Source organism: Nyctibius grandis, chromosome 12, assembly GCF_013368605.1.
Source record: "Nyctibius grandis isolate bNycGra1 chromosome 12, bNycGra1.pri, whole genome shotgun sequence".
Taxonomy (NCBI): Eukaryota; Metazoa; Chordata; class Aves; order Nyctibiiformes; family Nyctibiidae; genus Nyctibius; species Nyctibius grandis.
This window is the reverse complement of record NC_090669.1, coordinates 3,125,122-3,140,543: the sequence shown is the minus strand read 5'-3', so window position 1 is coordinate 3,140,543 and position 15,422 is coordinate 3,125,122. Positions and strand designations below refer to the sequence as shown.

At 41.9% G+C, this 15,422-nt stretch overlaps 1 protein-coding gene across 1 annotated transcript in view; it reads left to right on the top strand.

Moving 5' to 3' along the window:
• The window catches only part of NUP93 (nucleoporin 93), an 81,986-nt gene extending 66,564 nt beyond the window's left edge, over positions 1–15,422 (top strand). Inside the window, exons 11-22 of the mRNA XM_068411237.1 lie at positions 831–996; positions 1,819–1,912; positions 2,999–3,190; positions 3,434–3,560; positions 3,673–3,745; positions 4,078–4,122; positions 5,754–5,870; positions 6,520–6,638; positions 8,637–8,754; positions 9,131–9,214; positions 9,981–10,109; positions 15,176–15,422. Of these exons, the coding sequence (XP_068267338.1) occupies positions 831–996; positions 1,819–1,912; positions 2,999–3,190; positions 3,434–3,560; positions 3,673–3,745; positions 4,078–4,122; positions 5,754–5,870; positions 6,520–6,638; positions 8,637–8,754; positions 9,131–9,214; positions 9,981–10,109; positions 15,176–15,286 (1,375 nt within the window). The 3' untranslated portion in view covers positions 15,287–15,422. The remainder of the gene's footprint in view (positions 1–830; positions 997–1,818; positions 1,913–2,998; positions 3,191–3,433; positions 3,561–3,672; positions 3,746–4,077; positions 4,123–5,753; positions 5,871–6,519; positions 6,639–8,636; positions 8,755–9,130; positions 9,215–9,980; positions 10,110–15,175) is intronic.

Genomic DNA, 15,422 nt, shown 5'->3' with positions numbered 1-15,422 from the left:
ATGAGCAAGAACATATCAGTTTGTATGTCTTAAAAAAAACAAACCGAGAGGAAAAAAAAAAATCAGTGCCGTTTACCAAGTAGTGTATGCCATGTTATTCTTCTATAAATTAACCTGGTTTGTAGAGAATATCTAGGAGTGCTCATGATAAGAAGATTGTTCCAGAAACCTTGGTGAAGGTACTGCCACTGTTTTCATTACAAACACTTTTATGAGATACAGTATAATTGATTTATTTTGTTTTTTATTACAGCTATGAAAAAGTACTCTGGCTACAGATTTGACAAACAATGTCTTAGTCTAGGAGAACACTTTATTGATTCAATTCTGTAAAATTCTCTACAAGAAGGTACAAGAAATAGAATGACAAAGAACAATCTGACAGTGTTTAATGATAAAGATGAAAGTGTCTCTCCTAAAAGACTTCATAGTACGACCTGCTCACTTGTGAGTTACTAACCCAAAGAGTTCCAAAGACTTTGTGAGCTCTCTCTTTCTGAAATGATGAAATAGCAGAGTCAGACAAAAATAGCTCATCTACCACAGTATTACTGCACCTCTAAAGAGACTTTCATCTGATTGATTTATTTATTCCTCCAATGAGTATTTGAAGATGATCCTCCATAGCTTTATTTATATGTTTAAATTCACGTGTGCAAAATTTTTACCTACAGATGTAAATAGAAAGTGCAAGAAATATCAGCCAGTGCTTACTGTCATTATGGCTTTGCTGTGAATACGCACCTATTTACATTGATTTGTATTCAGGTTTCCTCATATGGGGAAAGATGGGTTTCATGTCTTTTCCTTCAATCTTTTTTTTGCCTTAGACTATCTCCTGCCACAGAAAATAAACTGCGTCTTCATTACAGACGAGCTCTGAGAAATAATACTGACCCCTACAAAAGGGCTGTTTATTGTATTATCGGCCGTTGTGACATTACAGATAACCAGAGTGAAGTTGCTGATAAAACAGAAGACTATCTTTGGCTAAAAGTAAGTGTGGTGTTGGGATTTTGTGGTGTGTTTGTTGGGTTTTCTTTTTTTTTTAAGAACAGATCTAAATGGTATTGCATTTCTGCGCTGCTCTGCTAACCTCCCTACTTCTAGGTCTGGTGGTTTGCATCAAGGTAATGCAACGTGACTTGACCTTGCAGATAGTGAAGGGCTGGGAGTCCCAGGGCTGCTCTGTTACCCTCTGTACTGTCAGGTGTTAATTTGGGGACACTTGTCTTTGAAAGTGTCTCGTTCTTCTTTTGACACTGATCTTTGTCAGCTGCTTTTACAAGTAGTGTTAGCTTGCTAACATGTGTTTTTACAAGTAGTGTTAGTGAGAGGATCCTTTGAATTTTCCTTTCTGGATGGATTATGGCTGAAAGATTGGTGTCAATTGGCAGAAGAAGATGCTGTCAATGTTCTATAGTCCAAAGTCCTTACAGTTTTGGTGGGGGCATGATAGGTACTGGTCAGTACCCATTTCTCTCCATTATCAGAAAGAGGGAGTAGAATGATGTATTTGTTGACACTGGGTAAAAAAAACATTGCTTTTAATTATTGCTTAGTGAGTATTCAGAGTCCCAGCATCGGAGTTTGATGGCACGGACAGACACGAAAGGACCCTTGGGTTTCTGCTCTTGCTGTGTTGGAGATATTTGCTTCCAGCAATGGATGGATCTGGTATTGTGACTGGAAGTAATTTCTAGTCAGTTGGTCAAATCTTAGGAGGGGCTTCAGATGGAACTAATATATTCTGAGTGCATCCCTTGTGCAAGGTGAAGTTGAAATATCTGTGCTTCTTTTTTTGGATGTGTTTTTTAGCTGAACCAAGTGTGTTTTGATGACAATGGTGCAAGTTCTGCACAAGACAGACTAACATTATCACAGTTCCAGAAGCAGCTGCTAGAAGACTATGGTAAGAAACCACACAGAGATGTGTTACTTGGGGCTCTGATTTTCTGCTTAGGGCACTTTCCAGTTGTTATTGCACAAACCCTGGACTTCACATAAAACTCTATAGCTCTCCACTAGTGACAGGCGTCTTTAGGGTGTTCATGGACAGCCTTCTTCCCTAGAGTAACAGCAGACTTCAGTAAGACATGGTGAGTGAGTCTTGTGTGTTCCCAGCAATCCAGAGAGTGAATATTCACCTGTGAACAACACTGCTGCTATTTGTACTCTGTGCATGCTAAATTATGGATTGCTTTCTCTCACCATAAATATGCTAAGGTCTTTTAGAAAAACTTCCAACTGCTGGAATAGAGAACAGAAAAGCAATCATTACCTAATGTAAGCATGTGTTCCCAAGGCTTTTCTCTGTGTGCATATATTGCTCATTGTTTCCATCAAATTACTATTTCAAGTAATTTTTTGGGGACCCAAATCACAGTTCCTTCCACTTCAGAAAGTTTTAGGAACGTCCACAGCCCAAGAGAGTACCTTTTCCCATAATCGTCTTCTAGTCAATCAAAATTAGGTCACTTGGACTGTCCAAAACATACAGAATTTGATCTCCACAGCCTTCTAGTTTGTAGCATCACTCGCACCCAGATAAATATGTGTGGAAAAGAAATACAATAAGCTACCGTTGGTGTCACTGAGTAGGAAAATCCAGGTGTTTAACATTATTTGTACCACTTGGCATAAGTCTAAATGAAGACAAAAAGTTGTGGTCTTTAGACTGCAATAGATTCTGCAGTCTGTCAGAGTTGGTGGCTTGTCTGAAAAGATCAAAGGAACTTTTCTGGGTAACTGTTTATTCTCTTTCACTTTCTGAGCCTGTCTTTATGCTGTGGTCTTCCGTGATATATTTGCAGTGGAACAGTTGTGGATAAGCCACTGATGTGTGATTAGGTATTCAGTTTTGTCTAGTGTGTTTATTTCTGAAGGCACTGAATAAGCAATAGTGATGCAGTGCGACAGGAAGCATCCACTGTCAGTGATCTCTGATTGCAAAATCCTTTTCACTTACGCACCGTGTGTGTGTTGTGGTTTTTTTCAGGTGAATCACATTTTGCAGTGAACCAGCAGCCTTTCCTCTACTTCCAAGTATTGTTCTTGACAGCACAGTTTGAAGCTGCAATTGCTTTTCTCTTCCGGACAGAGCGCTTGCGTTGTCACGCTGTTCATGTTGCATTGGTACTGTTTGAGTTAAAATTGCTCCTGAAATCTTCTGGGCAGAGTGCACAGCTATGTAAGTCCTGCACATTTACTTTCCAATAAAGGAATATTTTGTGAGCCCTTAGAGTACCCTGTAGACACTGCATGCCTATGTAATTGATCCAACAAGCAGCATTTGTCAGAACAATCTCCTAAAAGTTAATTGTTTTAGTTGCATTAGAGCTCTGGATCGTGGCTCTGACTAATCTGAGAGGAAGATCAGAGCCAGCCTTTCCTGGCATTAGATTCTCTGATGATGCTGTTTCTGACATTGCAGTAAGCCGTGAAGCTGGTGACCCTCCTGGCGTCAGGCGTCTAAATTTTGTGCGGCTTTTGATGCTTTACACCCGTAAGTTTGAATCAACGGATCCAAGGGAAGCTCTGCAGTATTTTTACTTTCTCAGGTAGGAGCTAGTATATGCCTCTAGATTTTCTCCTAGTTATTACTGTTTAATTATTCTTATCTGGGAAGTCCTCAGAAACAGGAGTACCTCCCTCCTTCCCTTTCTTTTGTAGGAATGAGAAGGACAGCCAAGGAGAGAATATGTTCTTGCGTTGCGTTAGCGAACTAGTAATTGAAAGCAGAGAGGTATGTTTGGCTGTGTTTTGCCTTCCTCACTTAAGCTGAAATTCATTTCTTCATTGAAGTCTTTATTAGGCAGGACAGTCGTAAACAGTCATTTACTCTTTCTGCCTGATGCAAACCTAGATGAGGGGAGATCTCGAAATGACTATATGTTTAAGATATTTAATCATATCTTTTTGCCTGTTATTTATATAGAAATAATTTTGACATTGATCACTATTTTTCATTCATCCATGACTGCATCTGTGTACTTGATAAATATATTGTGAAATACGTGCAATTCATCTCCTTCTTTTTGTTTCCTTTTTTCTTACTTTACATCTGTGTGGATATAGTTTGATATGATTCTTGGAAAGCTGGAAAACGATGGCAGTAGAAAGGTGAGTTGACAATTTATGTTTGTTTTACACAAAAAGTACAAACGATGTGTGATTTCCAAAGTAGTCATGAGGCTATCTTGCTTTTCTTCATTTTTCACTAGCCAAATTATTACTGTGTTTGAATACATACAAGTTCTCCAAGTATGCAATCGTTTTAGAGAATAACCTATGAAGTGCCCTAACAGAAGGCAGGTCAGGAACTGCAGGGAAAACGATGTCCCTGTAGACAGCCGATGGTTCTAAAGAGACAAATGGCATCAGGTAACTTCAGTGAGGTCAGAATTTCTTCTTTACGGTAGGAAATGGAATTTAGTATGCATTAGTAAAAAGCAATTAGTAAAAATGGCTTGCTTGTAAGTGGGTGTGAGCTTGTTCTGTTAACTGAGATGTGCGTATGAAAACTATACGACATTGTCCTCATTCACCTCAGAGGAGAAATGTGTTGCAGCCCATTAAAAATCCTTGTAATTCAGGGAGCAAGGGCTAACAGGCCACAGGCATAGCCACAACTGATCTGTCCTCTACGTATAGATGAGGATAAGCACTGGATCAAAGATCAGCCATTTTTAGTTGTGGTGGGTCTTACTTCTGCTGTAAAAGCAGTAATCTAAAAGTAAAATGTAAGCTTATATGGTCAGAAGATAAAGGAAACCTTAAGGTTTCACCTGAAGGTGAAATGATGCAAATGATTAAAGGTTTCTGTAATCAATGAAGTTTTTCTGTTCACTTCAGCAACTTTGGAAACTTTCTGTGTAAAGCACACTCCAGAATCGTTTAAATCTTAAAATTAAGATTAGGGCTCATGCTGCAATCATTGCTACTGTCAAAAAAAAAAAAGTTATTTCTGGCAGGATTTTCTTTTAGGTATTTTTGTTCTGTCAGTTTAAAAACAGTGAGATTGCATCCACAAGAGCAAGGTAACTTGGTAATCTTTGCAAATATTTTTTCATTTTACGTTTTTTTTGTAGATAATTTTTAGGTTATACTATTAGTGGTGAATCCTGTTTTCTTGACTTTACTCAGTTCCTTTTGAATTTAGCTATTCTTGTGTTTCTTTGGTATGAAACCAGCAATCTTATTTTTAAAATAAATTATTCTAGATGGTATAGTCTTATTTTTACATCATCAACTACAGTAAAATCCTTTCCAGATATCCTTGACTCTTTCCTCTCTTTTATTTTACTTGTGTTTATTGTTTCTTTTAAAATTCTTGTTCCCCTTTCATTTATCTGTGTAAGATTTCACTTGCACCCTGTCATGCCGATACACACAAACAGCATCCCTGGAGATCCTGGCACATTATATGCTGAAGTCTTTTTTTGTGTTTTCTTCTCCTCTGTAATGTGTCATCAGCAATTAAAATAATTTAGAATTTGACCTGTTATCTGGTTCATTCTGAATGAATTAGAAACCGCAGATGTCTCAGTGCTGACTCTGTCTTGGAGAAAGTCTCTCTCACAAGAGCTCTTTCTACTTTTAATGTGTCCCTTTTGCACGTTCCCATGGAAATGTACAGGCCATTTTAATCAGAATCCAACATGTAAAATATTCATTGCCTTGACAGAATATTCAGGAGTTTTTAAGCATTCTGATTTCTCTTCTCTCCTTTCATTTTTGTCTCACCTCTTTAGCCTGGAGTGATAGACAAGTTTACAACTGATACAAAACCCGTTATTAACAAAGTGGCTTCTGCAGCAGAAAATAAAGGATTGTTTGAAGAAGCTGCAAAACTCTATGACCTTGCAAAGGTAAATATCTTCTATGTGCTGCCTTAAATATGTACCTGGTTCACCATTTTCTTCCAAACGTCCTCCCTGTGATTAGGAGGTTAAATTTCATCTTGGAGATTGAATTGCCCTTATTCAAGCAGATTCTTTCTGCTGCTGTTAAAGCAGAGCCATTGGCTGCATGGAGAGGGATTTCGGTGAGCAAACCCAGATGGGTTGTGCTCCAGCCTGTTCTGATTTAAGACATCTTGGTTCTTGATCAATGTGGGCTTTTGAAGAGATTGCCCCATGCATGATTTTATTCTGGCTAGTGAAGTTATTTACTTGGAGTGTGCTCTTCCAATTTCATAAGACACTGAATTGAAGTCTAAAATAGTTGGGCTTTATAGTGAGTACTCTTGTTTCCTTTTGAAATATATTTGAAATAAAAGTGGATACAACTATGGCCACTGTTTTAAAGGAAAATTAGGGAAAAGTACTTTTTCCCATGAGCCAGCAGCATTATGTTGCTTATAGCTAATATGATCTTGGCTCTTTATGGGAGGGAGGCATCTCTGAGCTTAGACTAGACACCACTGCATGACATGAGACCTGTCTACTTTTTCAATGAGATTAAAACACTGAGTCACATCATGCTCCTTTTATTTGTGTATAACTTTAATACCAACAGAACCCTGACAAAGTTTTGGAACTGATGAACAAGCTTCTCAGTCCCATCGTTCCCCAGATTGGCTCTCCCCAGTCGAACAAAGAGCGGCTGAAGAACATGGCCCATTCCATTGCTGAGAGGTAAGACAAGGGAGCAGGACTGGGTGACTTGCCTGGACCTGCCCTGGGACTGTCTGTTCAGTGGGTATTAGTTCCTGACTTTGTTTCTGCTGGCTGGACTGTGGCATCCACAGCAATGTATTCAGGAAGATGGAGAAGAGGTCAGAATTTAGCCTGTCCCGCTCATGATGGCGTGCAGTACTGAAACGAGAAACATAATCTTCAGGGGCAGGTCAGGTAAATTTGGCAAGAAGCTTTATCTGTAGGTGAAGCAGGAAAAGGGAAGTACAGGATTGCCAGCTGGAGAAAGAGGCTATTAAGGAGCAGTAAATATAATGAATTGTATGTTTTAAGTGATTTTTAAAGCAAAATATCATAACAGTTGCAGAATCATTGCACACAATTCACCTGTTTGAGATAGTATTAAGAGAGAGCTACAAACCAGTAATTCTGAGTTGTAGCAGCAGAGTGGCGAGCTCAGTAGCGGTCTGAAAGCTTTATCTCCCTGCTGCTTTAGTGAAAGCTAAAAAGGGAACATTTAAGCTGAGGTGTGTATATGGCTAATGTAACCAGTGGACCTCATTTCCACAACCTGTTACTTTAGGAAAGTGCCATGTGGTGTTTAGAAAAGAGAGAGAAATGGCAGTGACCAAAAGGAATGTCATCTGCAGTGTCGGTGTACTAATTAGGACACGTATTTGAGAGACGTCCGTGCTCAAGATTCATTAGCAGCTACAAGTCAGGAATAACCTGCTTCTGAAAGGTTGTAATTGCAAAATAGCTTTGGGATTTTTTAAATCATCTTTTTCAACCAAAATGATTCTATGATTCTATCTTCTTTTGGTGCATCTTGTCACAGTGACTGCCATGGGCAATTCCTATATTGTACTAGAGCAAAATATGGGTACCTGTGAGAAACATCTTACTGCTTTTCCTCAACCATTCTCGTGGGGAGAGAATAAAAATAAACCAAGCACACTTGCTGGCACTTTGAAATTGGGAAGACAAATACAGAAATGTGTTGATTTCAGTCAGAGGCCTTTGTCTTCTTTTGACCAGCGGCATTTGCCAGTCACTCCTTCAGTCAGCTCTCCATTTAGTCAGGCTGCAGGCTGAGTGAAAATTGGTACCGTATGGACTTAGTGAGAGACTCATTTGGTAGCAGACATTAAGGCGAATTAAGCCTATGGTTTGAGTTTAAGCTTCATCAAAGGCTGTAGTGGGCTTTGTTTTGCTACTCGCTTTGATCTGTGTGACAGCGCTAAATATTACTGTTCAATAATGCCACTTTACAGCTGCAAACCTTCATGACTGCAAAGCCAGAATGGTTCTGATAAGCTCACCTTCTTGCCAATTAAATGTAGTACAGGGCTTTTCTTCATATACCGTACTGTAGACGGTACTGTAGCGATGCAGCTTTCCTCCTGTGCAATCTCGTGATGTTTTTGGAACAGGGGAGACAGCCAACAGGAAAGGCCAAGAGGCTGTCTGGTGTCCTCCTCTGCAGCAGCACAGTGAACCAGGCACTTGACCACCCTTACCTCGAGGAAGGAGCTCCTTTCTGACTTGGTGCTGTTAGGAGTGAGAGCAGACAGCCCTCCAATTCATCAGAGAGCATACAGAAGTGTCTGATCCATTTTTAAGTCTTAACTTCTTGCCTGAAGCGGAGAGTTGTGCTGGAGAATTGTCTGCTATAAAACAGCGTGTTAAACATGCTTGTACAGCACTTGCCTTGCAGGTCTCTAGTTCCTGTCACTGTTTCCCCCATGAATATGGGAAGTGTAAACATTTAAAAGGAAACAAATACTGGATTTGATGGAAAATAAGAAGGGAATAAAAGTATTTTTATAAAGCCACAACCTGTGAAAATTCTGCCTCTTGGTTAAGGAAAATTAAAACTGTCATTTGCTAGATGCCTTCTGTCCTTGTGCTTGATGTCTCCCCTTCCAAGAATCGCAAGAGCACATTTATAAATGGTTGCCATTTTGCACAATAAAATTGTAAAACAATTTCTTTCAGGTACAAAGCTCAAGGGATAAGTGCAAAGAAATCCATTGACTCCACGTTCTACCTTCTGCTAGACTTAATCACGTTTTTTGATGAATATCACGCCGGTCACATTGACAGGGCCTTTGATGTAAGTTTCAAGAGTTCTGTTTGAAGTGCAGCCTTCCTAATGCCTGTGAAAGCCCCAAATCTCAAATAACATCACTTAAACCAAAAAATTATATTTAATGAGTTAGAAGGTGCTGCAGTGCTATAGACATTTAAAAATGGGCTTCTTCCATGTTGCTTGATAATCGGGAAGATCTTTCTGGAGCTGTTTTGTAGACCTCGAACAAAATATTCCTGCAACTCAACAAAGTGAGGAGATAAACCAGTAAATAACAATGAAATAATTTCTCTTGAGTGGAATCAGGAGCATTTCATTAGCACTTCAAAAACATACTTTATTAATATGTGGTACATAGAACGTTGATTACCTACCCTGATCCCTGCTTTTCTTTTTGAAGATTATTGAACGCCTAAAGCTTGTACCTCTTAGCCAAGATTGCGTAGAGGAGAGAGTTGCTGCCTTCCGGAATTTCAGCGATGAAGTAAGTAACGTCTCTTGGTTTTAGCTTCCAACAGCCTTTTGCTTTGTTAAAAGGATCTTAAAACCTTGTCATCTCATTGTTCTTATTCTTTAATGCGGAAATAGAATGGAATTATTTTGCATTCGTAGTAGTAGACTCTTGGCTTGCAACTTTTTCTCCTTGGTGCTGCTCTTTGAAGCACTAGAATTCCCTACCCAGAAATCCTGTCTCCATTTTGCAGAAGGCAGCTGCAGATCTGAATCTCTCTGAACTTACTGAGTTTGATTCAAGAATTTGGAATATTGAAAACTTTCAACTGTGCTGCTGGCTTAGTTCTTCTGTGCTTTTAATGGTCACTGAGGTCTTGTGTTTCCTTCCCTCCAAATTAGAGGAACTCATGTATTTGGATATAAGCAGATGAAGCATAATGGAGGCTATTACTGCTCTAGAACTGTTTTAACTGCAGGGTGACACTTCTCTTTTAGACAGTGTTTGTGTGCGTTTGGGTGCTTTAAAGTTTTTTGTATTTGGGCACTTTGGGTTTTATCGAAACTTGCTATCAAACATGAAGGTGCAGCCATTAGTCTGTCTTCAAATTCTGGGTAACTCTTTTTGCCAGGTGGTGCAGTCACAGCAGGGGTAACCATTAAATGTATGTATAAATGTATTAAATGTAAATGTATGAGTAATTGTCAACCATAGTTATCGTTGCTTGGTTTTCTGATGTCATATAGCAAGAGTAATGATTCATTGCAATATGGGGTTTTTTTTCCCCTTCTTTATGTAGATCAGGCACAATTTATCTGAGGTCCTGCTTGCAACCATGAATATTTTATTCACCCAGTATAAGAGGATGAAAGGCACAAGCCCAGCCACTCCTGCCAGACCCCAGCGGGTAATTGAAGACAGAGATTCGGTAAGATTACAATCCTCACTGTCTGGCAAGTTTTCCTACTTCCTTTTCCCCCTGATTTCAAGGGACTGGGCTTCAAATAACTGTGACTCTCTAATGGTCTTTGCTTTTGACTTGCTCAGTTACTTAGAGTCTTCGACTACTCAGCTTGCTCAGTTTAATTTAAAGTCTTGAGACTAGTCTCTCGTAACTTCAGCTTTGTGTAAAAAAAGGATATTGCTCTAAGTGGCATTGAGCTAATTAAGTTGTATTACACTGTATATCCACCTCCTAGCAAGAGAAAACAAGTGTTCAGTTTGCTTCTTGGTGGGATCTTAAATAGTAAACAGATGGGGACAGCACGGTGTCTGTAGGATGGTTGGTGTTGCTGCCTTGACAACTGAGCTGTTGTTTTTCAAGAACCTGATTTCCACTCCTTTCATTTGAGTTAGTGCCCTGCTCGTGCAAAACTGAGTTCTGGTGGAAGGGCCTTCCTTGCCTCCTCTCCGTGGCTTGCTTCTGTAGTGCTGTTGGGCTAATGCTTTCGAAGTGTCCTTGGGCAATACACCAAGATGCTCAGTACCTTCACTGGGTGAACGGCTGTAGCAGTTTGCCAGTGTTGTTCCACTGCTTCTGCAGCGGAGTGGGCAGCTTCCAGGTGCGGCAGTGCTTGGTCTGGCTGCCCGGTTTAAATGGCTGACGATGGTGGGTTTGACTTCACTGCTAGAGTTGGTGCTGGAGCATTTCCCCCACCCCCTGATAGGAGCCTACACCTTCAGCCAGCCTCAAAATAGGTGCCACTTAAAGGGCACAGCCAGATTTGTGGGCACTCGCCTGTCAACATGCTGTGTTGAGCAGAAGGGGTCTCAGCTTAGCTGTCGTCGGGTTTGGCCTTGTACCTCTTATGTTAAAGCTGCCACAGGCACTTGAAAACTGAGGCCAAACCACTCATCCCATCTTACAGATTAGGGAATAAATATCACCTCCCTGTGAGAATGAAAACCACCTTGGGCCACAGCCAGCTTTATTCCAGGCTTTAGTTGTCTGCAAAGGCGCCTTTGATCTGTAAATCGCAATATTGGTAAAAGCCTTAGTAGCATTTTGAAATTACATCAGAAAATGAAAGGCTCAAGAAATGATACAGCTTTTGTCTGTGGGGTATGGTCTGTGTGTGAGCTGCGGGATCCTGCCTTCCAGCTATGCTTGTACTCGGCAACACTGGTGAAGGATGCATGCTGCTTGGGCTTCTCCCACCTTACATTCTGCATGTGCAGAGAAGTCCCAGGCTAATGCAATCTGTTACCTGCTCTGTGTGTTCACGAGGATGGCACTGAGCAAACAGCCTTAGCTCCTTGCTTTCCAAGTGAGCTGTTTATTTTGGTTTTGTGGTTTCAGTCTTGTGCCTTACGTAGAAGCATTTACCATCTTCATAGGGGTGTAATGCTGTCAGGAGTCATCTCAGTATGAATACCATGACCGTGGCCTACCAAAGATTGTTAGGCTGATTGGCGATGGGATTAGCAGCTTTGCTGGCAGGAGTTTGTGTAGAAGGAAGCCACCATGACATCGTGTCACATCAACAGCGTGCCTCTTACCAGCATGCTTCCTAAACATGCTCCACAGTCTCGTGCTGTTACAGTTGTGGAGATCAGGTGATGATGTACCTTGCTAAAAATCCTTGAAAGTTTTCTTTTTTTTGGGCTTCAGGTTTTGTTAATCAAGCTCTTGGCCTTGTGATGGGATCTCACAGCAGCAGGGTATCAGTGGTGGTGGAGACACAGGGTTTCTGAGTCATGGATCTCTGGCTGCTGTGTGCAATAAAAGCTGTGCTTAACTGTCGGAGGGGACAAGTGCCTGCTGTCTCTGCAGTCAGGGAGGTGACAGAGAACGGCTATGTGACTGCAATGTCAGAAGGGAGCATAAATCTCCTAATGTAGGATTAGCTAGAGAGGAAAACATCTGCAGCCCTGTAGCTCCCAGCTGCCTAAAGATTTGCATGCGCAGAAAAACACCAGCCATGGGCACACGGAAGGCAGGGTAAGAATAGCTTTTTAGCCTGTGTTCCCTGTTTTTCTTACCCTGAAGAATTTCCTCCAAGCCCATGGGAGCAGGGAATCTAGATCGCTTCAGTTTCCCTGTCTGGGGAGCAACTCGGGGGATTTTAGTGGTGGGAAGAAATGAGGGTGTTTCAAATGTGAGAAGAGAAGGTGTTTCTTCAGCACAATCTCCCCGTTCACCTGAACACAGACAGAAGCTTCTGCAGGCTGTGCTTGGCAAGAACTTTTCTTTTGAACTTCCTTGGGAGAAAGGCAGTTTTCCTTTTTCCACGGGGCAGCAAATTTTAGGGGAAAACAGGCTCTTCCAAAAGCTTTGACAATCTCAGCGCATAGCCCGGTAGACAGTGCAAGCGAAAAATGAGCTGTCCTTGAACAGGTCTTTGAAATCCCTAGATCTGTCGGAGCAGACAGATTCAAATCCCTCTGCTCATCAGAAGAATTTGAAAACACAGGATATCAGCTGTTCATAAGTCTGAGGCTTATTCCCCCATAGCAGGAGAGTCCCTCGGAGCAGGAATACATGGCTCTTGAATTTGCTCTCTGGTGCCAAGCCCTGAGCGGGAACCTGCTGTCATGGGTAGGGAGCAGAGGGGCTTTGGCAGGAGCAGTGGGGACCTGGCAGCAAGGGTAGGACAGGAGAGGAATAGTACCTGTGGAGCCCCTCGAACCCAGTAACCCTCTCTGCTAGAACGTCTCCTGTCCCACTGCGGAGGCGAGATGGGCTTTATACAGAAATGATCAGGTTTGGAGTCAGAGCTGGGGTTGTGCGCTTTGTTTATTTCAAAACGAAATTACCTAAGCGGTGTTTTGAGTCTTTTTTTCTTTTTAATGTTATATACATTAATTAGTTTCGGGAATGAGGGAGCCAAGACCTGTCCCACTTGGCCTGATCCATTTTGTCAGATTTCGGGCAGAGATTGCAGCGAGCCCCAACTGCAGTGCTGGAAGCCATGGCTGTGGTGACAGCCCTGACCCAGATGCCATGAGTGCATGACAGCAATGTCATATGCTCCCTGATCCGGGGTGGCAAACCCTCTGGAGCAGGCCAAGGGCATTATCTCAGTGGTGAAATTAGGTCATGAAAGGAATGGAATTCTTCCTTTTTTATTTGTGGTCTTATTTTAAATCGCAGGCGACTCTAACATTCATTAAGTAATTACAGCCAATAGAACATCTAGACCTCCAGGCCGCTCTTAACCTCTGCAAACCTCTGTTTGTTCCTCCTGAAGGATTGCAACCTATCATGTTGGTTTGATTTTTAAAAGTAGACCAGCTCTAGTATCATTGCAACTGAAAAGGTAAAGGGAACAGTAACTCACACTGCTCCTAAGCCCGCCTTAGTCACAGTGAGAGTTTGTGCTTCTTAATATTTTAATTCCAAAGAGTTGGACACCTTGACATGCTTTTTTTCATCTACCACCTGTTTTGACCTCCACTGAAGAGTAGCCAGTTAGACCCAATTACGTGACCTCGCTGTGTAACAGGGTTGGAAGCAGACTAGAAGAAGGGTTGACTGTGACTGGAACTCAACAAGTAATTTTCAGGCCACCTCGTTTAGTAGTCGGTGCCTTGGTGTTAACTAGGTGGTGAGTTACAGCTGGGGAAACCTTCCTGGGAGCTTTTAGTGATTGGGTCCATCTCAGTTTTGCTGCTCACTCCAGAGGCCTGCTGATGTGCTGTGCTGCTGCGGTGCTGAAGGGAGGGAGGAGTGCTTGTGGTGCCAGGGAGTCATCTGTCCTTGGCCGACAGGAACACAGCCCAAGAGGGGGACTCTGCTCTGTGTTCCAGCCACGCCGCTGGCCTGTGTAGACAGTCACAGCTTTCCTTCAGACAGGGCAATGGAAACAGCAAATTAAACGGCTGTGATCTCAGCGCTAAAGAAAACTTCCTTTCCTGCCCCGTGTGTAAAGTTGAAGGGTTTTGGCACAGCTGAAGCAGTAGCATTTAGACAGTGTCTGGAAACAAACAGATGAGCATCCTGGCTTTTCCCTTATCGGCTTCAAAAGCTCCTCTGTTGCCACTGAATAACTGACTGCTTTAATGTCACCCTGACAAGGGGTAGGATTGCCCAGATGGGCATCGGGGCAGTGTTTGTAACTCTTCCCAGACACGTAACGGGCTTCGGTCACTTCTCAGTTTGTAAGTTCCCGCTGTCAGATTTACCCTCCACATGCCCACAGCAACCAAAGCTGCTTCAGCTTCCCCTGCAGTCAGTAGATTAAAGGAGGATTTGAACAGTGGGATCTTCTAGTGCAGTAATTTAGAGAGGCTTAATATTTAAGAAGAAAACAGTGAGCAATCAAAACAATCGCTCTGCACAGCTTTCCATAAGGATTTGGGCTTTCTGTGTTCTCCTGACCTCTACCAGTTATCGGAATGATTTTCCTTTTCATTTACTAAGGGTTTTAACAAATTCAACAAATTATCCCTGGATTCCTTCAGTTGTTACGCAGCCGCCTGGTGCGCAAGAAGGGGTTTGGTTACTTCAGGCCAAGGTCTCTGACCATACTTGGTACATCTGCTTTCACTGCATTACGGGATGAAGAGCCTTTAAGGGTGTCAGCGTGTTGTAGGTGATGCTGGAGGCCTCCAGGTTCATGTGGCACCACTGGTTTCTAGTGCTTCTGCTTTGAGAATGTTAATGCTGCATTTCAGCAGGGTCAACTTTATATTTCGCGAGGTGGGAAGGATTCCTGTTGCCCTGGGAAAGCCCACTTCATGCAGGAATTACAAGATTGCTGCAGTACAGCAATGCCCCACGTTGTTGAAAATGCTTTTTCCTTGGGTAATTTTAAATAAACAGATTTTTTTTTTTTTAAGCAAAAGGGTAACTTGACATACTTCTAATGGTTGGAAAAGGAAATAATTGGCTTTCCTTCCAAATGCAGAGATACATTATCCAGAGAGCAGCTCTGAGAAATAAAGATTACATTTGCTTGTTTGAAAAGGCAATTGTTTAACTCACGTCTGACTCCGCTTTCATTGGGGTTTTTTGATACTAAAGTCGCTGCACTTTCTTTTTCTGTTTTTTAGCAACTTCGATCTCAAGCTCGTGCCCTGATAACGTTTGCTGGAATGATCCCTTACAGGACGTCGGGAGACACGAACGCGAGGCTGGTGCAGATGGAGGTCCTTATGAATTAGCAGAGCAGCTTTCGCTTAGGGTTGCAGCGACCTGTGCCTCTCTTCAGGGCATTCAGAGGGTGGGACCAGTATTGTTTTGTGTTCTGTATTTTTGTTGATGGAAATAAATTTCTTTGATTTCTGTTTGGTTTTGGCA